At 44.6% G+C, this 23,335-nt stretch overlaps 1 protein-coding gene across 1 annotated transcript; it reads right to left on the reverse strand.

The window, feature by feature from the left end:
- Window positions 1-202: 202 nt before the first annotated feature.
- On the reverse strand, window positions 203-22,409 carry trpm7 (transient receptor potential cation channel, subfamily M, member 7). The gene is made up of 40 exons (XM_068739444.1): window positions 22,359-22,409; window positions 21,469-21,548; window positions 20,551-20,589; window positions 19,907-20,114; window positions 19,507-19,720; window positions 18,599-18,723; window positions 18,305-18,476; window positions 17,446-17,620; window positions 17,070-17,193; window positions 16,783-16,855; window positions 15,818-15,918; window positions 15,278-15,412; window positions 15,136-15,189; window positions 14,917-15,057; window positions 14,551-14,685; window positions 14,152-14,429; window positions 13,822-14,050; window positions 13,237-13,392; window positions 12,737-12,880; window positions 10,247-10,375; window positions 9,824-10,075; window positions 9,410-9,620; window positions 8,750-8,882; window positions 8,463-8,641; window positions 8,217-8,349; window positions 6,900-7,675; window positions 6,031-6,125; window positions 5,750-5,846; window positions 5,072-5,148; window positions 4,959-4,996; window positions 4,838-4,866; window positions 4,575-4,628; window positions 4,051-4,095; window positions 3,892-3,957; window positions 2,454-2,737; window positions 2,032-2,114; window positions 1,677-1,882; window positions 1,509-1,560; window positions 1,207-1,313; window positions 203-1,097 (listed from the first exon to the last, which is right to left on the reverse strand). The coding sequence occupies exons 1-40, from the start codon at window positions 22,407-22,409 to the stop codon at window positions 985-987; spliced, it is 5,793 nt and encodes a 1,930-aa protein (XP_068595545.1). The 3' UTR covers window positions 203-984.
- Window positions 22,410-23,335: the final 926 nt, after the last annotated feature.

Consider the following 23,335-nt stretch of genomic DNA (forward strand, 5'->3'; position numbering starts at 1 on the left):
GAGTGAACTGAAGTCTTGTTTTGCTTTCAGCATGAATTATTTTAAATTTATTTACATAGTCAGTCTATTTCCATTTGTGTTCTATATACCAGGACAGTCCGAATAAGGAAGTCTTTGCAGGACTGGCTTTCTTCTTTGATGAATATCTGCCGGATCTCAGTCGCTCTTCAAAAGCGAGAAGATTTGCTAAAGCCTTCAACATTTTATTTGTTTAAAATGATATCCAGTACAAAATGTATGTAGTAATATCTTTAATGTTTGACAGTTCCCCTGAATAAAATAGTTCGCTTCTGTTCTTGTCATGCCAGATAACAGTATCTATAAGATACACAAGACTGTAATTTGCTCATACAACAGTTGGTATAGCAATAGTACCTTCGTAATGATAAGAACTATCAGCAATATTTCGGTGGACACACTGTAGAACAAAAATCACGTACTTCATTCTTTGAAAGTTGCATTGCAATCTGCCCATAGTTTACACAATTTAGAAGTCTGTGTTTTCATTAGCTGCGGGACAAAAGGTTGTGATGCGAGTCTTCATACGGCATTTATAAAAACGCTCTGGCGGCGAGCTGCAGCGTTCGAGCGGCTGAATCTCAGCTGGCGGTTTCTGAAGCTGCTGTAACAGATTACAATGCACTTCGGATTGTTCTTCTAAAAACCAAGGCACCCCCCCCCCCTTCCACCCCAAGTTAATAATAAATAAACCCTCTGCAATGATAACGTACCTGTCAATAATATCCAGTTCATATACAGACATATATATATATTCAAAAACCTTTACAAAATATTAAAATATTCCTCATTTAGGAAATAAACAGAAACTATTGAATTGTATTTGACAGCATCAAGGTGGACAAACTTAACAGTGCATGCACTGCCTTCCGTTCAAACACAGCTGTGCTGCTTCCAGTTTGTTGGGCCGCCTCTCTGCTCCTTGGCTTTGGCTGAATTATCGCCTCCTGATCATTTAGCCTTGCATCACAGCATCAGCCTCATTGATTGGCGGGACTCTTTAACTCCGCCCCCTGGGTTGGAAGGGTCTTCTTGAGGGAAGGTCACCTTATCTGGTGTGTAGTCATTCCTCTTTAGATCTGAAGAGCGAGACGCACGTCAAGCGCCAAGATTTCTTTTTTTTTTTGCAAGCTTCAAGATATTTGACAGAACAAAATATCGGAAGCGATGCCGTCAAATATCACTTACCAGGAAGCTTGAGTTTCCGACAGCAGGAGTTGCAGTGGTGTTTTGCACAGAAGTTCCTGAAGGCGTCATCCCCCAGGTTGGCAGGACCAAATATCATATCGTAGGATCTGCGAGAGCAAACATCGAGTATTTAGAGGGACAATCGTGGAGAAAGCAGCCGTTCTCCTTCAGGCCATTACTGAGAGCAAATACTGCTTAAATAAGAGACGAGAGAAAGTGGCATGGAAAAAGTGATCGTGTGAGGGTTTTATGACCTTCAGATAAGATGGCTAAAATAATTATTGTACAGGTGAAGGACTTACCCCTTCTCACCGCTGTTAATAACTGATGGATCTGTGAGAATCTCTCCAACACCTACAGAAGTTAAGTTAGTCATCAAACAGTCTTTGTGCAGCACCCCCACAGAGACACTTAAAACAAACAAGCTTCGGAACATGAACTCGACAGAAGCGTCCGGTAATTCTTTTAACCTTGCAGGTCGAGAACCAGCAGCTCTCCCCGCGTGTACTCGTAGGTCCAGTGGCTGAAGGCCAGCATGGTTTCCTCCAGGAGGTTGGTGGGGACGATCTCATCGCCGTTGTTGTTGTTGAATTTCCTGAACTCCCCGGTGATGCACTCTTCTATGGCAAACCACTGTCCAGCAGAGTGACAGTAGAGCAGAAACACCTCCAGGAACCTGATCCGGCAGAAGAACAAAGCACACTGCAGAGAACAGGAGCCCTCCGAAATGTTTTCCGGATTCCTCGACTCTATTCAGAAACATCTGGAACGTTGGGTCTCTCCATCGGGCTCGCTTGTTCTCTTCCGCCCTGCATCCACGCTTACCTCGGTGAATAAGGAATAGTCTTGGGCCTGATTTGATTGAAGGCAAATGTCAGTTTCTGAGCAGCTCGTTGTTGCTGGATTTCCTGGTGAAGACACAGGAGACGCCACGTTTAATAGACGGTAAATGTCTGAAGCAAAAGACACACACTAGTGTAGGTGCGAGGGTTACTTGGAGACTTTTATGCCCAGACTTTAGGGTTACGTTTTATGAACATTACTGCTGCCGGTTTGCAGCAGAGAAGCGGTTTTATTTTAGCACCTCTGACAGATGGAACATTCAAAACGCTGAGGAGGAATATAGTTTGAATCACAGTAGCATGTCCTTCATACAAGTATATATATAATTATGTCCAACTCCGACAGAATCTTTTTGGACAGGTTCTGCCTGACCCAAATGTAGTGAGTGTATCAGAGCGTCCTACCCTGAGACAAAGGTGCAGCACAGTGTCCTCCTTGTAGATGCTCTGCCAGGTTTGGACGACCTCAGGTAGGAAGGATTTGACAATATACAGATGTCCCGGTTTCAGGATGTCATATTCTGCCCAAGTGCAGAGCACCTTGAGGGCCCGCCGGAGTCCCCCGCCCATCTCCTCCTTGCTGAGAAACTCGATTTTGGCACAGAGGCCTCGCTGGGCCCAGGAAGACATGCTGTTGTTGATGGTGTTGGGGGAGCTCTCCTCCAGCCGGTACACGGTAACCGGCTCTCCTGAAGGAACAGGTAAATTTAGATTAGAGCTCGTCCACCGGGACAGAAAGACTCCAAAACAAACAGCAGCAGATCAGATACCACCTTACAAATATTCATCTGGTAGAAGTCGTACAAACATCACGACTAAGGACATAAAATATACAGTAGCTTTACTAAGCTGATAGTTTTTGGTATTCTAGTGTTGATTTGATCAAGGACGTTTCTTTATACACAAAAACAAGCAGGATCTTTTAGTTTTCATAAAACAGCAGTGATCAAGTTTATTAATCAGGCTCAAAATAAAGATTTCTAATTCTACATTTGGTAATCACACATAAAACATTTATTCTTTGTTCTCTTCCTTGGTAAAACTGAACAGTTTTAAATGTGTTCAATAAAGCAAAGCAATGAGCAGAAATCCTATTTTTTTAAAAACAAGTTGTGGTAGTGTGGCGATATTCACCTCACGTTGCTGAAGTATTTAGATAAATACTGCTTTACGTCATTGTGCGCTGATGACTGGTGCTGCACTGCTACCCGCTCCTGATGCACTGGCTGCGAGTATACCGCAACAAAACTAGGCACTAAGTATTATTTTGCTAGGTGGTCACGGTGAAGATATTCCTTCTTTTGCAAGTATACAGTAAAATCACCTCCTCCCACCGTGACGTCATGCCGAGAACCCGGCTGTCTCGCATGGCTACACATCCACAGTAAGACCGACAACAAACAACCCGACTTTAAACATTAGCGTCATTAAAGATGACGCCAAAGGATGAAAAACTCAGGATCCACCCTGCCAGTTAGAGACGCTGACGGTTTTTGACCCGGATAATTCTACCTTGCTAATTGTGTGTGTGTATATATATATATGACTTCAGACCTCTGTGAGCAGAAGGTTACTTGATTAAACTAAAAACCAGTTATAGTCCTAGTCCTTTTAAATTCATTCATGGTAAGGGATAATCACTAGACACACACACACGCACAAACACACCCACACACGCACACACACACGCACACAGCTCATCAGTGGTTTGGGTGAGACTAAAGTAAACAGCTGCAGGCGTTGTTATGTGCCGCTCTACTTCCTCATTGTCAAACTGGCTGCTGCGTTGATCACAAGCATCTTCGTTTTCACCTCAGAGGACTCGTCTGGGATCCGGACTTACCTCTGGGGGGCACGGGGGTGAACGGGATGCTCTGGGACAGCCTCATCAAGTTGTTACGCTCCACAGCTACAAGGAGAAAAGAGCAAGCGCAAACATAAACAGGTTAACGCAACAGCAGAACGAGGGCGGACAGACGGCCCTCGCATTAAAACGTCTCACCTGAGTACTGGTAGCTTTCCATGGGTTTGAAAGGGGAACCAATAGCTAGACGGAGAAGAAGACACCCGTCACTGCACGAACATGCCAGCGGTAGCAATGAGGCATTAGGGCAACACAATCCTCAAAGGGAAAGACGGAATGTTAGACATTTCTGCATGAAAGTTAAAAAGAGATATTGGCCAATTGATTTTCTATTGATAATCTGTTAGCCCAACCAGTGGGGTTAGCGTAGGAGACAGCCGAGTCATGCGATGACCCATGATGCCAAAAGTTGAACATAGGAATTGGATTAAACGTTGTCGTTCCAGGGAATATTTGAATTTTTAATGTGTGCATATTCAGAACTTAAATTTAAGGGTTTCTCTTTGAAAAGACCTTCTTTTCTTTGTGGCTATTTTGATATGAGACAGCACTAGTTATTTCAAATGTAATTCAGTCTTCAGACAGCGATCGCATGATAAAACCCTCGTCCATGCCCACGAGTCAGTTTGTTGTTGTTTGCTCAGTCAGTGTGCGTTACTCACAGTCCTTCCTGGCTCCCAGCTGGGTGTGTCTTGGCATGTAGAGGGAAACAGTAGCTGAAACCACAGAGGAAGAAAGGCAGAAAAATGTAAACACACCAAGAATAACAACTACCGCACAGAGTTCACACTCCGGATATAAAATTAAAACCCAGTACTGGACCTTTCCAGAAGCAAAATAAGCGATTTAGAAGGAGGTCCCTTAAATAACAAACTCGCCATTCAGATGAATATACAGTAAAAAAAAAATAAAAAGAATATCTTACCATTTAGTGTATCCTCTCCTGGGGCTCGACTGATAGAGAGACCAGACACATTAGTTTAACAAAGCAGTAGTAGAATACGCGCGTGTGTGTGTGTGTGTGTCTCCAGTCAGAGGACACTTACAGGCTGCTGGCTTGAGCTGATTTGACCTGAACTCTTTCCTGGTGCAGAAATGAGAAGCACAGATTTTATTTATGTTATGCATTTAAAAACACGCACGGAGGCAGACGTCCTACCAGTACTGCGGTCCTGGGGTCTTCACGGACCAGGATGTCTTCAGCCGACACTCTGCTCCTGTCCTTCTTTGTCAGAGCTACGTAAAAACAAAGATCAACAATCATCCATGATGACAAACAGCGCTACAGACTTGTGAACACAAAGAAGAAAAAACATTGTGCCAATATTCATGTTCTTGTTTTGAGAGAGAGCAAGAGAAGGAATGAAATGGGGCCGATTCACCACAGGCCATGTATCCGGTCTTTAGCATTCAGTGACAAAAGAGTCGACGGTAAAATCACCTCCTCCCACCGTGACGTCATGCCTAGAACCCGACCGTCTCGCATGGCTACACATCCACAGTAAGACCGACAACAAACAACCCGACTTTAAACATTCGTGTCATTAAAGCACGTTGTGTCTGAAAAATGACGCCAAATGATGAAAAACTCAGGATCCACCCTGCCAGTTAGAGACGCTGACGGTTTTTGACACGGATAATGCCGTATATTCCTCACGTCCAATCTTTTTGAGTTACGTTATAGAAACTAAATGAATGATTTTTTTTTAACTTAATGATTTATTCTGTGTTAGCATTAATTCACTTTGAGCCTTTTTCCTTTAAAATGAATCACCAAACTGCTACTTGTGTAACGTTTTAAGTCATCACCAACACATCCTCATCTTGGTGGGCTTACTGGAGTCAGGGTGGAGAAAAGCTGGCTTCCGGTCGAACTCTGTGAAGCCAGCGTACGAGCTGACAGCCCTGATGTGCCCACGACTTTCAGGCTGAACCTTCGACCATGAAAAACAGACAAAACCTTTTTTTATGTCTGTGGGAGAAGTTAAATGTTATTCTGAAAAACTAAAGCTTCATCTTATTAGAATGATTCATGAAGTATAACTAACAGTTGGGATTTTACAGGTAACATTCGGACTGTAACTATATGATGGTGAACACACACACACACACACACACCTGTGAGCTGGCCTCTGCGGCAGGACTTTGCTGCCTGCTGGAGGTGAAGGCTTCCTTCGGTGTGGAATGCTGGATCTCCAGACTCGCTTCATGTCCTGAAATAAAGAAACATTTTATTTCCTTTGCTCCTAGAAATTCATGTCTCCGCCCCCTCCCCCAAGATCCAACCAAAAACAATTAAAGAATTGGTTTAACAAGGAATTGTTAAGATTTTCACAGCAAAATGCCTCCCTTCTCCTCCACCTTCCAAGCAAATACTAAATCAATCCCAGTTAGCGCTGAAACCCACCATAGATGCTCGAGTCGAAACACACACACAACCGTAAAAGCACCCAGGAACAGAGTAAACACGGCAGACCAGAGGTCCAGACGCAGCAGAGAAAGGAAAGGGCAGCAGAAAAAGGTCTTTAGGATTGTGATCTGGAGATAAAGGTCCCAAGCACCAGGCAGGCGCAGCCCCCAGCCGAAGCTCAAACCTCTCTCAGGCGGTTCCGATTCGGCCCATTCCCTGCTCCTTCGTCTGAACGGTTTCCTGGATGCTACAGCAGGGGCACGACTACCAGCGGCTCGCTCAGCGTTTCCGTAGGCGCCACCCGATGATTCTGGTGCCAGCACGACTTCAGGGTCAGCGCCCCGTTTCCTCCGTGAGCCTAATCTGACTTCATCGTCACAGAATGCCTCGTTCACATACCCCCTCCCTGACCCTTCCGCCTTCTCAGGCTTCTCAATGCAAGCAGGCAAGCAGGCAGGCCGAGCGGAGCCCGAAGTCTTAGAGACGACGACGACCGTAGGATACACACACACACAGTCTCCCCCCTCCTCGTTTGTCTCCTCATCAACACCAGTCTCAGTCTCAGTCTCATACTTACCAACAAATGCCCCAAACTCTACAGCGGTGCTGTCTGGATGCAGGGGCTGCTGGTTAAGACCAGTTAGAGTGAGTTCTGGATGGCTGGAGACACTGGGCTGGGAAGGGGTGCTGATGTGGAACTGAGCCCCAGGGGAGGGCACGTTGGGAAGGCTGGATGGGGAGTCGGAAAGACCCGGCTCTTGGGGACGTTTACCCTGGATGAGAGAGTTGCCCCGGAGACGCAGCTCCGGAGGGGAAATAGCCACAGCACTTTGGACAAAGGCACTGCCTGAGGAGCCAGCCTCTGCTGCATGAGGCCCCAGCCCAAACACAGCCCCCCTCTCTGGGCTCAGACTGGGGTCCAGCCCCAGCCCCAGCCCCAGTCCAGGGCCGGGCCAGACTCTCTGGCCACTTTCCGTTCCAGCCCATCCCCTTGCACCAACACCAAAAAGAGAATCTGCGATGTTGGCTCCTGCCTGTGGAAAAGAGGAACCGAAGTAGGCCCCTACGCTGCGTTTGGCTATCACGGATGACTTGGAGTGGGGGCCAGTGTCTGTTCCCACTGGGGCAATGCTGGGCGCCACATTCTTAGACAGGCTTAGCTCCCGGGTGATCTGATTGTGGACTTTGCTGGCCTCAGAAGCCCTCTGGGCAGTAAGGGTCTTCAGAGTGTCCACCGTCAAAGCCGAAAGGTCCTGCAGGTGGCCGATCTGAGAGTCCAGCGTGTGCAAAGAGCGTTTTATAAAGTTCACCTTGTTCCCAACCTCCTTCAGCTGCATACACATGGTCTCCACCCTGAAAGAAGGACCGGTAGCTTCAGTTAGTCCACGTGTTACCGAGCAATAAGAAATGGGAACTTTTAAAATGTCGTTAAATATAAGCAGCCATTTGTTTTTCATTTATTGACCTATTTTTGTAATTAATTTCTTGTATTTTAACCAACAACTAACTTCATGATTATGCAAGTTCTGTAATTAATCCCACTCCTGTGGCTTTCTCTCCTCCATCAGTGCTACTGATCACCGTTTAGAGAGGGTTCTGGGTTTAGTCGTCTATCGGACAAGAACACTTGTGCACTGGCAGATGACGTCAGACACGGCCGAGCCAAAAGGGTCACACTATTCCCAGTATGCTCAACAGGTGGCAGCAAAGTACCATGACATACAGCAATGTGCCACAAAAGTAGGGAAGAAGGGGGCAGCTCGTTCACAAACATGAATATAAAACCGGTAGAAGTAGAAGCAAGAATGTTCCACATGTTACACTTCGAGGGTTCAAACTGACAACGCGACATTTCTTCCTTCACAAGAGAACGGCCGGTGTTTAACAGTCCCACCTTTCTGAGGTAAGACGAATGCGCTCCTCACTTCCTGAGTGAAACTGATCGTCCTTTTCATGAAAGTAAGTCTCCACACACTGCTCCTCGAAATCATGAAGCTTCTTTTGGTCTTCCTCCGTGAGAAACAGCTCTAAGACAAAGAGAGACTTGTTACTGTTGGAGATTCCACTTTTTAATAATGTACAGCTGTGAGACACGATATTTGCGCCTGCAGCCTGACAATGGACAGCAGCGTGGTCGTACTTGGTCCGTACGTGTTCTCCTTCTTCCTCTTCCTGCACATGCAGAAGAGGGAGTAGATATGGCAGAGAAGGATGAAGGGCGGTGGGAGGACAGGCTTCTCGTGGTAGGCCATAATGAAGTGGTAGCGCTGGTACTTCCACACCAGATTAGAAATGGACTTCACTTGCAGATACACGTTGCTGGGTAACAGAAAGGACATTGATGACAACACTGCAGAGAGCGTGGCCGTTGAGCGCCGGCATTATCCTGAAAACAAATGGATTTCTAGATTTTGGCTGTGGGCTTACTTGAAGAAGGCGATGAGGAGGTTGACCATCAGGATATACTGTACAAAGAGGTAGACTGCCTGTAGGAGGGGAGTCAGCCACACTCCGGCTGCACACAGAGACTTCACTGATTCCTCGCTGTTGTTGGCACACACTGTGATGAGGAGGAGCTTCTCAATTAAAAAATGCTCAGACATACACCCCCCCCCCCCCAAAACACCAAAGATTTGCTTACTCTATCGCTAGCCAGCTTTCTTACCCGTGCAGGTCCAAATCTGACCAAGCTGATAGCAGGGCGCCCCGCCTTTGTGGCGCGTTGATATAGTTTTAATGTAAACTCCCCTCTAGATTTTTATTTTATGCATTCATGATGATGCTCGACTAAACAAATGGCTGCCGTATTTCCTATAAATTTATTACAAAAAGGGTCACATTGGTGTCGTGTCGGTGGGGACGACAAAATGCAAATGCTTGTTCAGAGGAGGAGTTGCGCAAAAATTTGTTTTGAACATAACAGTGATTGAACCGTGATCAATTTCAATGGCGAGTGAAATATTGGATCGCCAACTCTATTCACAGGCAGGCAGAGCAATGATTCGACTGTTTGATTTCCGGTGCGCATCTCGAGGGACAATCAGCCATCAGGTCGTGGTGAGAAGCTTTTAATAACACTGCTCTTACCCTCATGATGTCCCCTACCGTCCTCATCGTCCTTACCGTCGATTTCATAGGCGTACACTTCCCCGTACATCATCCAGTACGGCTGGAACACTACGTCTTTGGCCAGTGTCCAGCTGGGCTCCTCTTCTGGATACAGAATGGCTTTCCTGGGAACGCCATAGCTCAGCAGGACTATAGCCATTATCACCACAATATAAAACATGTTGGCCACCTGAAAGAGATCCAGAGCGAATGAAACACGCAGCTGCTGGCTTTACCATTACTATCAATTATAGTTGACTCGAACTGCACATAATTTATTTAGCGTAAAACAGTCTACTCTGGAGACATCAGCATTATCTGACTCATTTTTTGCAGAGAAAAATAAAATAGTCTTCGATGCCTCAGTGGTGCCCGACTTCTACAACAACTCACCATTTTAGCGATCATCATGACGTAAGGCCCAGCTTGCTGATTGACAGCCAGGATATCCATGAGGCGCACGTACCAGAATATGATATTAAGACAATACACTGTCCTCCCAGGGACGAAGGCCTCTCCGCCACCTAACCTCAGGCCAAAGCCGATAAAGAAAGTCACGATGGCCAGAAAATCGGACACATTGAAATAGTCACTGAACCACACCTTTATCTTCTGGCTTATTTTGCCTGCTTCATACATGAACATCTGGAAAAGAGGAAATAGGGGTGAGAGGAGAGGAAAAAATATGAGACCAAAAGTAGTTTTGGGGGAAAGTTAGGACCACAAAGAGCAAATCAAAAGCTAGTTGAGGTATAAACACACACATTACCCAGAATACTTTTATGTGCTCGAGGCTGATAACACCATCCTGCTCACCTCTCGAATTTTCTCAATGGCTGAGGTGAATATGTAGAGGATGACCACCCACTCTTGAGGGGAAGGCCACTCGGGCATCCTCACCAGGACAACATATGAGTAGAACATCAAGAAGCCCAGATAGAAGAGCTGAAGGAGTGAGACATGCAGACGACTCAGCAACTTCAAACGCATTCTGTGTAACACGGCGGTAAATAATGCGTTTATTTAGTACCCGTGTCACAATTATGCTCCGCGCCGGTGATAGCGGGTCATTTCTGACACATCCCTCATGTTCTTAGATATCAACCCTTAGCCCCCGCCGTCGCCCTTTAGGAGCACATCGCATCGAGTGTCTATTTGACTGAGGCCTCGGGGCTTGACTGGCGATTAGCTGTGTAAATAAGGGCTGTGTGTGAGAGAGAAACATCATTCTCAAGTGTAATTCACATTTCATGACAGTCTGCTGGAAAAGGGAGGCCTGATGGCCATTACAGGGCCATTTCTTTCCCCAACGCGGCAATAATTAGTATTTTCATGCCGACAGCCCAAAAAACAAAAAGCTACCGCGTGTAATTAGACCGTTCATCGCTCTCATCAACAACTGTGTTTTTTTACATCCATCCATTCGTTAATTAGACTGTTGATTGCTTCGAGCGTGAGAGACGAACTTCAGTCGTATGTGAAATTCACCGTTCATGACAATCCGCTCTCAGATGGGAGGGATTAGGGGGATTATGTGGGAATATTTTTACCAACTCACCAATTAAAGCTGCAATAATCAGTATTTTCAGGCTAGCAACTAAAAAATAAAAAATCTACTGTTTGTAATTAGATTGTTCAGCAGTCTCATCAACAACTGTGTTGTTATGTACCGAGTTGTAAGAGTCACTGGGCCTGAGTAGAGCCTTTCAACCATCTCTTTCTAATTACTACGTGGGCAAATCAACAAGAGTAAACGTTTGTTGCTTGCGCCGAGAGCTCACGATCAAAGCAAGGCGACAAAATGAAGTGTGATGTTTATTGCCTATTTATCAAAAGAACATACTATGAATACATTTCAGTGGTCCACACTTTAAAATCAGATGATGCCAAATCAAGCCTCGCACCATTTCATTGGTCTGGTATGGCTCAATGCATTCAGCCTGTATTAAGTTTACTGGTTTGGAGTTGAAGGGAATATCACACCCAACTTTCTCAGATCATGTACCGGTAAGCAACAATTTTAAAAGTGATTTTTTTTTTTTAAGGTTTTGTATAAAAGTTCTCTTTTGAGTATAAGTAACTACTCTCCAGACTGTGAGATGAAAGTCCAACAAGCAGATAACACACACACACACACACACACACACACATACACACACTTGATGGTTTCAGAAACTGCTGAACCTCGAAACACAAGATTTGAACTCGTAGAAAGTCAGTCATTAATGTCCCCATCTGATGGCCCCGTCATCTTTGTGCTGCAGTTGTGTGTTACATTTGAAATGGAAGCAGGTACAGCAGATGTAGATATGCTTGGGCACAGACTACACAACATGATCTAGCAGTTATAGTGATGCTATCAGCTCCTCTCAGCCTTGACCAGCCCCGTCTCAGCAAATAAAACCCTCTGTGACAACTCCAAATCTCCTGAGAACCAGCCTCAGGCTTGTGGGTATAAATAAACAAGTGAGAAAATGTGAGCGATAACCCAGTGCATGGGTGCGAATCTGACCGAGCTCCTTAAATTAGCACAAAGGTTGACTTATTCAAAGGCTACGTGCGAAGGAAAAGCACATGCAGAAATTCACTAGCTATTGATCTCAGAGTCCAGCCAAAGCAGTGGAAAGGAAATCATTGGTCAGATTTAGTCCAACTTGTAAATGTTTGAATGGGGCATGGACAAAGTAGCAGCTTTAATTTAGTAAAGATTTAAAGGTATTTAAATGAGCCAACAATAACACGCGCAAGGAAGGTTTATGCTGAAAAAATATACTTCACAAATAACGGCAAAGTCTCGACGAGACGTTTGCTGTGGTTCGGGACATGTTGTGAGACCGTGCTCCCTTGTGCCCACTTTCCAGACGGCCATGCTGTGGGAATCTCTCTGGACTATTTCTACCCATATAGAGTAAAAGTCACTACTTCCCGTTTGGGCGTGTCATGAGATGCGTTTGCACCTTGTAAAGGTAAACTGGTTGAACACTGCACGCTCATCTCTATTGACTATTGCTACACAAACGAATCTCATGGGATTAAATGTGGTCCTTCAGAAGGTTCTCCACCCTCTGACAAAGTTCCTCTTCCCTATAACCTCAAGTAACAAATAAAACACAGCTACATCTTTATAGAGGAGTTTGCATAACTCTTCTTTTCAGAGGAAAATAAATATATAAACGATGCGAGTTGTAAACAACCAACCCCGTTTAGAATCACACTCCTGCTCCCCACAGCCCTACCCAGGTCAACCACCAGATAATAGATGGTTATATGTGACTGTGCGTGACTCCTATTTTGTAATCTCCATACCGTGTTAGACCAAAACTTCACAATGGGAGCATGGTAGAAGGCGTATATTTTCCTGGTTAAGGGCAGCTTCCTGGGGCGAATGAGCGTCTCCATGTCGTCCTTTGCCTCCATGTGGTCGTGGGATCTGGCCTCCTTGAACACATCCTGCAGCGAGATTAAAAAGGCCAAAATTAGACTACAGGCTTGCCACAGTATGGAGGGAATAGGAGAGAGAGAGTGAGCACAGCACACGGCAAGAGGGAAAGGGAGGTCGGCAAACGTGAGCGAGTAAAAAAAAAAACACTTGAAATGTTTATCAAGACATTTCTTTGTGAATGTTTGTCTCAAACAGGGATGTAGATTCAGCGCGTGTTAACCCTTTAATGTCACCCAACCTGTGGATTATGTTTGACCTTTAGAACTCTTGTAATAAATTTAGTCCTTTTCAATTATCCGTTTCATTGTGGGACAGCCAAGCTGGTGAAAATGACTCAAACACAGAAGCAGTGAATAACTGTAACCATTGGGATGTCTTCAGTCGTATTCTGCAGGTTGTGTTCGCTGTCCTCCATGGTCATCTGGTGGTCGTCCTGACTCTGAGGGACGTGAGCCATCTCTGCCTTGGATTTGTACTCCAGCAGTAAGATGGCAGGCGGCACCAACATACTCAGGATCACCTAGAGACAAACACACACACACCCATGTGAGTGAATGTTGCTGTGTTTGTTATGAAAGTAGTTTGTATCACACACACACACACACACACACACACATTGCACCTTACACACTGCCCCATATTTGTGGGGTTTTTCCCTGATTCAAATATTTCAGTCGCAGGTTAGACCCCCCCCCCCCCCCCCCCACCACCACCATTATAAAATGTTCCCATTCCAAAGCAAATACTATTGTTAACAGCATGCGAGCACCTGCTACAAATATTTCTGGAATACATTCACAAGCAAAATTACTATTTGTTGAAGTTAAAGTTAGTATCTGGGCAGTACGGTGGAACAGTGGGTGGAACTAAGACTGGATTAGAAATACTGACTCCAGCACTTACACGCCTTCTCGCGTTACCAATAATAAAGTGTGAATGGAACATGAACCTTGTACCAGGAGTTCTTGCGCATGTTCAGCCGTCCCATCCACATGTCTGACAGCAACAACTGTGTGCAGGTGTGAGCCACAAAGGGCCGTAGATGGGAGGATACAGCCAACTTTAAACAGGTGGAGTTGCTCCAGTTCTTCAGCTCATAGGTCAGCAGCTTCATGGCCATGGTCTCATCCTGCCTGAACGACTCCTCCAACAAGTCGACTGCCAAAGTACCAAACTCACTGCAACAAGTCAGCACAGCTCATTTAGTTCACGTTTAGTTTTAGTGAGACATCTGAGACACACGGCAACCGTTTAACTTCAAGCCACATAAAAAGCTTACTTTGAGTATTCCTTGAGCTCCTCCGAGGTGTCGTCCACCAAGTCGCTTTTCTTGGCCTCGTAGCCCATAGATCGGCATAGCTTACAGGCCACCAGCGCCTTTGCCATGTTCTCCTCGCCATGCTGCCAGAAGAAGAGTGCCATTTTCTGCCTCTTCATCAGCACAGCCCACACCAGCAGCTCATTGAATGGGTAGGGAAACCGCCGTGTCTCCGGGTCATCTATGTCCACAATCTCTTCTTTGCTTCTCTTTTTATTCTGCTCGACTGTGGATTCCAGCTAGGAGGAGCGGGAAGGTGCAGACTTACTTTTAATGCATCCTGCAGTACCCCCTTAAATGCAGAGGCAGATTTCTGCCTCTGGAGGCTTTTGCCTCTCCGGTTAAGTTGCAGGACTTTACCTTAGGCTTGTACGGCTGTGCAGTTTTGATGAAGTGGTTGTGCCTCGTTTTCTCCTTCTTATCCGCCTGCATGCTAAAAGACTCGTGGCTTTTCCTCAGATGAGAACCAGGACCTGCTGTGTGGCGCCCAGACCTCTGTGCAGCCCACAAAAACATGATTAGAGCTGCTTTCCTTTCCTCCACTGCATTTCTATTACAGTAGACACTATAGTCACAACTGAAATTTCAATTATGCACAAATTATGACTTAAGCCATTTACTTTTTATAAAGATTTTACTCCAGTGCATAACACTACTTAAAAATGACATATTGGGACATTTTGGACATTTCATCTAAAATAATTTAAGAACCGAGTTCACACTCACCCTACTGCTGCCATGTAGATTGTTGTAAATGATTCGGAACCGCTTCCTGGTGTAGTTGCACCTGTAGGTCCCACCCATCAAGTACTCAATAACAAGGCCTATATCAATCAATGTGATCTTATAGTTTGGAGGCAGATGACTCTGCAGAAAGGCACAGACAAATTAAGATTAAATAAAGATGGATTAACATCAATGATTTTATAAAGACGACTACACTACCTGTTTAACATCTCTGACCAGGTGTAGGAGAGTTGGATTGCTGCTTGGTTGTTTCTAAAACAACACATTTAAAAAAAGATTTATTAAAAGAACAATAACACGCAGATTGCAGTCTGTGGCTTTGCAGGGTTTTTAACATTACCGTGTTGTAGAGCTCCTCCAGTCGACTGATTGTTAGGAAACGGTGCATGCTCACACCGTTCTCTATGAGCAACTTGACAAACTCCACCCTGTCCATCACAAGTGCTTCCAGCATCGCTTGTTCTAGAGAGCTCACCTACCACAATGAAGAAAAGAAGACAGAATTTGAACAATAATTTTATAGCAGCATTACCTATAAAACAACCCAATGAAGCGAAAGACCAAATATATGACAGCAAATACAGGAAACATGGATAAATATTACTCATCTTCACTTATGCAAAAAGCCAGGATTCCCCCAGTTTAGAATAAAAATGATCTTATCAAGACAACAGTAAACGGGTTCATGGTACAGTCACAACAAGCCGTTCGTGGCAGCCTGCCTGAGCCCCGTCCCCTGACTCCCCGACTGCACATTGTGGTGGGATTCTGGGGACATTTGGGGACAGTCCAAATGTTCTGAGCCAATTCGAAGCTAAGAAAACATCCCTAAAAATGCTTTCTCCGTCTCTCACACACACAAACAAACAGGCAGACGTACCAGAAGCTGCTGTCCATACACAAACACGTGATTCTTGGCAATGTCCACGCGGTCCCACGCCAGAGTCAGGACCAGCTGATCAAAGGCAGACATGTTTGTTCCTGAAAAACACAGGTACAGTTTTAAACACACACATTCCTGTAATGCTTATTAACTGTGTATTAACAGCTAGCCAGCTAGCTGGATTAGCAGGGATTAGTAGAGCAGAGCCAAAGGAGTAATACAGTTAATTACACACTAATACAGCAACACAACAGATTAGGCCAGAGTAAATCCCTCTTCCGTTTATGGCTCCCTTCCACAGCAATCTGCCTTGCTGTCCTAGAGGAGCCGTCAGATTCAAACCATCATAATCACTGCGCCGGGAACGGATTTTACCGCCCTAAAAGGAAAATCACTAAATTAATTTAAAAGTCCAAATGAGAATAAGAGAAATGTAATATAATATATACAATATTTCAAATTGAGGAAAAAGCAGGACCCAACGGGGTTGGAGCTTTGCAACCCAGGGTCCTTTTGATGTGTTTGATGACTGCACCTCAGGCTGGCCAGTGTTTGCTTGGGTGGACATTCTCAATCACAGCCTGTTTGTCTTTTGAGCATCGAATCCTGTTTCTCCAGATAATCAATCAGCTGCAGTCAACTCACAAATTCCTTGCTTACGTTATCCAACTTCTTCTGTTTCTCTAACAATGTGAGGATGACGAGGAATAAGTTGAAGCTCGACTGTGTTGGTAAAAGAAGGCCCTGTGAATGTGAGGAACGCGGTCTGATGGGGAACACTAAGAGAAGGCTTCACAGGGGGAACTGTTCTCAAAGCATATCTATTTCAGAATGAAAACATTACAAAGTCTCGGGATCAGACTCTCCCAATTCCAACAACCTCAGCTCATGAATAGAGTGGGGCTTTCTTTCTATTAAAGCAGGAGAAGGAACCCAGATTCAGAGAGAGGTCATGTACTAACCCTGGAGTAAAGCTCTCAGAATGGCTACGTCGATGTCCTGATGCTCCTCAGAGCTGATGTGAAACACAGTGATCTGTTCCCAGGAAACAAAATAACACTTGTTAATAAGCTAGATGAAAAAGGCACTAAACAAACCTAAGAAGGGGCCCCTACAAAGTAAGCATAACAATTCTGTTAAAAAGGACAGACCATTGCTCCATTAATAACAGACGGACAATTATTATTTAAATCAAAACATGAATAATAAGTTGTGTTGGGAAAAGAATAAAAAATGTTCATGAATGTACCAATTCTTTGCTTTTCATGCACTCCATGAGAGTCTGAAAGAGATGGATGGCATCGCTCTGGCTGAAGTTGAAGGTTTTCTTGATGGTTGCAACAATATCAGTTTCCACTCCATCGGGAAGGCGGCTGTGTGAGAATTGCATGAAAACAGATCTCAGGTCAGTGTTTTTACTCACTGAAAATACAGGTTGCATTCAGCAGAGGCCGTCTCGATAATTCTTCAAATGCACAGTGAACACGCGGCCAATTAGGACAGACTTCAGTTCAACATTTAATATCCGTTTGTAAAACCCGGTAAATGGATCAGCTTTTGTTGTTTATTGGTACGACAGCAGCCATTTTCTTCCGTGTGTGTGTGTGTGTGTGTGTGTGTCGTACCCTCCCTCCTCCGTTTGCTTATGGACGTAGGCCAGTACGTCAGCAGCACGACCAGTTCCCTCACACACCACCACGGGGACTGGGGGGCTCTCCTGAAGGTACTCGAGCACAGTCAAGATTACGTTGGGACCCCCCTCAAAGATCAGGGCCACGACAGGAACGCCCTGACCGATTCCTACGAGAAAGACGAGTGTTTTTAAAGTTTGGTTTCTTTCTACTCGGGTGTCAGTCACATTCAGCTGCTCCAACCCAACTGACAGTTTATGAGCGGCCGAGGCGATAATGGCCGGATCGCCGTTGTCACCTTTTTTCCATCATGCAATGACAAAACTGGAAAATAAAATGACTGCAGCTTTGAGTCTAGTGCAGTTTGAATTATGTATCATGATAATGTAGTTAAACATAATAGTTAATTCAAGAATGAATGAAATAGCTTACCAAACGTATCCCACCACTGCTTATTGGACTGGCTGAATGTACTTAGACTGATTATTTGAAGTAAATGGGAATATTCAGGGAAGGATTTTACCACAAAATACAGAATACGCTGCATGACATTTTAAGCAATGAGATCTTATAGCCCTATTATTCAGATGTGTGTAACTGAACTTGTGGTATTCTTCTGGCAACTGCAGAGGCATGGTAAACATTACATGCATATTATTAATTATGCATGAATTATTGAAAAATAATATTTAATTGTTCATCTGCTTTCAGCAAAGGCGCAAACGTATGTTTAATGAGCATCCCTGAATAAAGCAATACCAAAAGCACGGCATCACCAAAGTCACTTTCACAAATTGTAAGTGAATCCTCTGGTTTCTTGAGGAACTCGATTCAAGTTTTGGGTTTTACTCACGTGCGTGTATTCTTTGGAGATTGATGTGCTTCTCCAACTCCCGCCGCAAGTTGACCTCAGCGCCGTACTTGCCCACCGTTCCGTCGTCCACCAGCAGGAAATGGGAATGAAGGCTGTTGAGAACATTTAGTTTGCTGAGAGGATTCAGCAGCGTCTGATATGGAGCAATAATCTGCAGTGTGGACATGAGAAGGCAGAGAAAGAGGAGATGAGAAGGGGAAGGTGAAGGGGAAATTACTAGTGGACCTTCACAAACAATCTTTGCAGTAATTACAAGTAAGAGGTGTAGCTCACGTCTCTGCCGATGAGATCGTTCCTGTTTTCAATGACTCCCCAGGGTGCGATCCCGATAGTGCAAATTTTCTTTGATGACCTCGAGCTGTGCTCTTTGAGAGCATCTCCCACATGCTTCCCCACTCCTTGAGGACAGGTACATAAAACAATGAATCATCATCATTATTTATTGGACAGCGGAGTAAAGTTCTCATTGCGGCGTAATTGTTACCAACTTCTGACTGGCTAGTAGTTAAAACTCACCTTTTACTTGAATATTTATGTACAAATTGGAACAGTAAAAGTGTTCTTGATATTGCAGACCCATGAAAGTGTATGTGAAAAGACATGGCTGAGACACCAGAAGCCTCCGTGACCAAAATGTCGCGTATGGGAAAAGCGCACATCCAAGTACTCAAGCCTGGGGTTGTCTGCGAGCCACAATCCTCGGCTAAAGGAGTCCTTCCCAAATGATCAGGGTGCCAGAGAGGCATTAAAACGAATCACTGGTCTGAGTAATTGACCCTGTGAGCAATGATTTAAACACTATGATCAGACCACCCCATGTCAACGCACACTGTGGCTGCAGACAGAGGCCAGTATTACAGGTTTCGCTAGATCAGCATGTAGCACTGATGGAAGCCGTGTGTTTGTTTCTTAAGGTAAGTTCAATAACAATATTAGCGATTCATCGCTCCACTTACAATACGGTTTACAGCTGGATGACAGCAGTTTCCATATCACCATTATTCCTTTCCCTGTTTATTTTTGGCTCAAACGAAACATTTAGTACAAGCTAGTTTTTAGCGTGCGGAGGAAACGCAGCCACCGCTGAGGTAGCTACTAATGCTAACGGACACAGGCCAGGTTAACAGCCTGAAGGACGTCGTTACAAATGCAAAGGTTGACTAAATTGGCATTTGTCTGACCTGTGTTGACTCCCCCAGTGAGGATCCAGGCCCCCGTGGTGACTGCAGCGTTGATGAGGCCCTTGCCCACCACCTGCTTGATGCGTGGGTGCAGCTCAAAGTTCTGAACTCCTCCATGGACAGAGATGAGGATCTTTGGAAGCTCCATATGCCACTCCTTCAGCATCAGCCGCAGGATGCTCTCTGGCCGGGAGTCGTAGGACAAACGTAGATACTGCCGCGTTCACGCCGACGAGAAAAGCGTAACGGAATGAACAGAAAGCAGGGAACATGTCAGGGGAAGAGAAGAAGAACCCTTCATCTAGCCTCAAATGGAGAAATTATTTTTACGTGCAACATTTTTTTCCATGCACACATAGGCGAGCACTGGCCATCCAGCAGAGGAGAATGTTCCTCTTACCTTGGCTCTGTATGAGTGAGACCCTCCCTGGAAGTTGATAATGCCGTAAGCGTCACTGGGGCTTGTCTCTGTGTGCCTTTCCACCGTCCACTCCTCCGCTGCAGGAATGGACAGGTTGGGGTTCTCGCCCAGCTTCACATCCGAGTACTTCGAGGCCAGGCTGGCGGTGAAGCCGACATGTTGCCGGACCAGCCGTCCACAGCAGCACCTTCACGGAGAGCAGAATCCATTCATTCATATACATATTCATTCAAGAATTATAAAGCTAGTCCGATGGCTATTCTTTCATTCTTTCAAGTATCTCATACTATGATATCAGCAATATAATAATCATTATATTATTGAGTCCAATAATGTGAGTTTGACCACCTTTCAAGGATTACCTTTACTTTTAATGTATTTTTAATACAATTAATGACCAACATAAGCTTTCCTGCTCTTCAACTTTTTTCATTACCTTTCAGTGAGAGAGCCTATCCTGACACACAAAGCCTGGAAGTTAATAGTTTCCTGTGGAGGGTTGCTGTTCAGTGGAATAATAAGCCTTCTCTGGTGTGAAGTAACCAGCCAACATTGATTCACTCAGGCTATAATCCCATCAGGTAACAAAGAGAGAGCGAAACAGAGACTGAAAAAACACTTACCGGACAAGCTGTTGGCAAATTTGGCATCCTGGAAGGCATCTGAAAGGAATTTCACAGTAAATTAATTAACATCTGATTTAAGTTTAAGTGACCATCAAAATAAACAGATAGAACTTCATTAATCCCAACTTGCTACAAAAATGCTACGATCTCTCCTGGTGAGAGGGAAGACATTTAGGAATGTAATCTGAAAGCTGGGCAGGCCACCCGTTTACACCGGCTTTTAACCACGAGGTTACTATGAAACGGGAATCAGCTTTCATCACAGTCACATGCAGGCCTTTGGGCCCGTGTCGCTAACACTTCTGACCCATATTCGAGCTGCAGCACATACTTTTACAGTTACTTATAGTTAGCGGAGAAGATCGGTGGGAAATGATTGATGTAAAAGAAAATAAGAAAATAACCTCGTCTGAGTTGACAAAAGGATAGGCCGTAAGAATTAGAATATTGCTTACATATGGGAATCCATTCAATATTAAATAATTGGACAATTTCTTTTTTATCCGTTCCAGCCATCTAGCGCCAGCGTCTGGAAGCGTGCTGGTATCTCAAATTGATACCGTACTCGCATCTCAAAGCAAAATATTGCTTGCAGGCTTGCTCGTATCTCGGAACACTCGCATGGTATTACTGTATATAATTTTTTCCCCCCTAATATTGATAAGAAATCAATTAGGAATCCCATCCCTACGTTTGGAAAAACCCATGATAAGCAGGTTCATCACCGGTCTTCCCTCTCACTCACCACTGTCATTATGGTGACAGACATAAACATTAAAATGATGTAGAAACAGACCCATTTACTTTTTGGAGAGTAGTGATTAGGACTTGGGCCTACTTTAAAACACACCATGCAATTACACCGTTTCCATGGTTATCACCACAAAGGACACTGGGGTATGTCTAAGCACATACCTGTGGGGGTCCTTCGACACTGGAAGTATGTACACACATTCCCTCTTGTTGAAAGTGCTTTCTATCCAGGGTTTCTGGGACTGTGAACAAAAAAGCAAACAAACAGTTAAATATTGTAAAAAGAGGCCAGTGATTTATCATTTTATTATTTCTATTCATTTCAAGCAAGACGTTAAAAAATCACATGCTCATAAGCGCTGACATTACAGCCACTGTAGTTTCACAAAGTGGAGACAGACGAGTGAAAAGGACACGGAGACAAAAACCTGAGTAACCTCTCTGTCCTCCTTCGGTGAAAACAGATTCTCTTGTTATGGACCCCAACAACCAACGAAGCTTTGAACCCCCGAATCCAGAACGTAGTCAATGAAAATCAAATGCAACATTTGGTTTAATTAATACAAAATTAAACCATAGACATAAAATGTGGAACAATGAATGAATAATATTTAAAATAAAAAAGGCACACCTACGGTTTGGCACGGTTAGAAACTGTGATAAAACGGTTTCATAGTGTATCCTTTTAAAAAGGATTTGTCAGAGGAATTTTCAATTAAGGCCTTACACCTTATTGCTTCTCTGCCGCAGCTCAGAGGGATTATAACATCATTAATCCCTGGAAGCTGGTAACACACTCGCCTGCACGAAACCAACGCATTTGCTAACAGATTCATCAGTCATTTTGTTATGGATCTTAAGAAGTCACTATTTCAAAGTAGAAACAGAAGCGAGTTAGCATCAAAGATTATTACCAAAAATGTTATCGATCATTTAAGCACGCCTAACACTACCCATCTCTGGTACCAATCGCGTCGACAGCGCAAATGGTTCTCAGCTAACAAAGGAAAGTTTTACAGAAGCATCCACAGCACGTCACACCGAATGTGTACCTGGATGTTCTCCTCTTCATCTCTGTGTTTAAGGGCTTTGTACAGGAACATGCCAAGGCTCCTTCATGCATCTCCGGGACAAACCACAACCGCCAGGGTTTTCCCCGAGTGCTGGATCATCAGCAGCGGGTCGCAATGCTTCTCGTCAGCTCTGTCTCTCAGTTGACCCGAAAGCGATTTCCATACAGGTTTCAAAGTCTACAGTGATGCCGTTATCGTTCAGATCCGGTCCAAGTTAAAAGCTCGAGCGATCAGTAAGAGAGTGCAGTCTCCACACCTCCATCCACTGTTAATCTGTAAGAAGCCACGAATGTGTCTGAGACCAACTAGATATTATACTTATTATACTGGGGAGAAAGAGACGAGGGAGGCGGAGGTGTGGGAGCGGATTAGTGGATGGGCGGACGACTCGGTGACGTATACCCGCTTGTCTACTGAAATACATCACCGACTGTGATTCGTGCAGTCCACACAAAACCTCTCGCACTCCCACTTTATAAGTCCTCCATTTCACGCCGATTCACGCTTTAACCCATGGAAGTACCATTTAGAAACGGGTGCAGCCATCTTGGCGTGGTGCCCTTGTCAACGATGTGACTGTTGGCCTATGCACTTTAAATGTATTACTATTTTGTGTGTTGCAAATCGAAATAGCACCAAATCCAAATGACAGAAGCGTAACAGTAAATGTGAGCTGAGTGGTGGAAGGTTAGCAGCAAAAGGACCATATGGCTGTCAAGTAGTAAAAAGGTTATCCCTGAATTCTAACGGACTTTTGCCCCGAACAAAAACAAACATTCCATCTGTGCTTCCCGACTGGAGTCTGTGAAGCAAACAGGACAAGTTATGCCAGTCAGACAACATTAAAAATGAAGACCGTTCACTTCATTTTTCAGAAAAAAAGCCATGGATTTGTCAACACGTTCCTCTCACTCCCATGTCGTGTGTACGATTACGATTCCTCAAAAGCATAACTC

Source organism: Brachionichthys hirsutus, chromosome 1, assembly GCF_040956055.1.
Source record: "Brachionichthys hirsutus isolate HB-005 chromosome 1, CSIRO-AGI_Bhir_v1, whole genome shotgun sequence".
Lineage (NCBI taxonomy): Eukaryota > Metazoa > Chordata > Actinopteri > Lophiiformes > Brachionichthyidae > Brachionichthys > Brachionichthys hirsutus.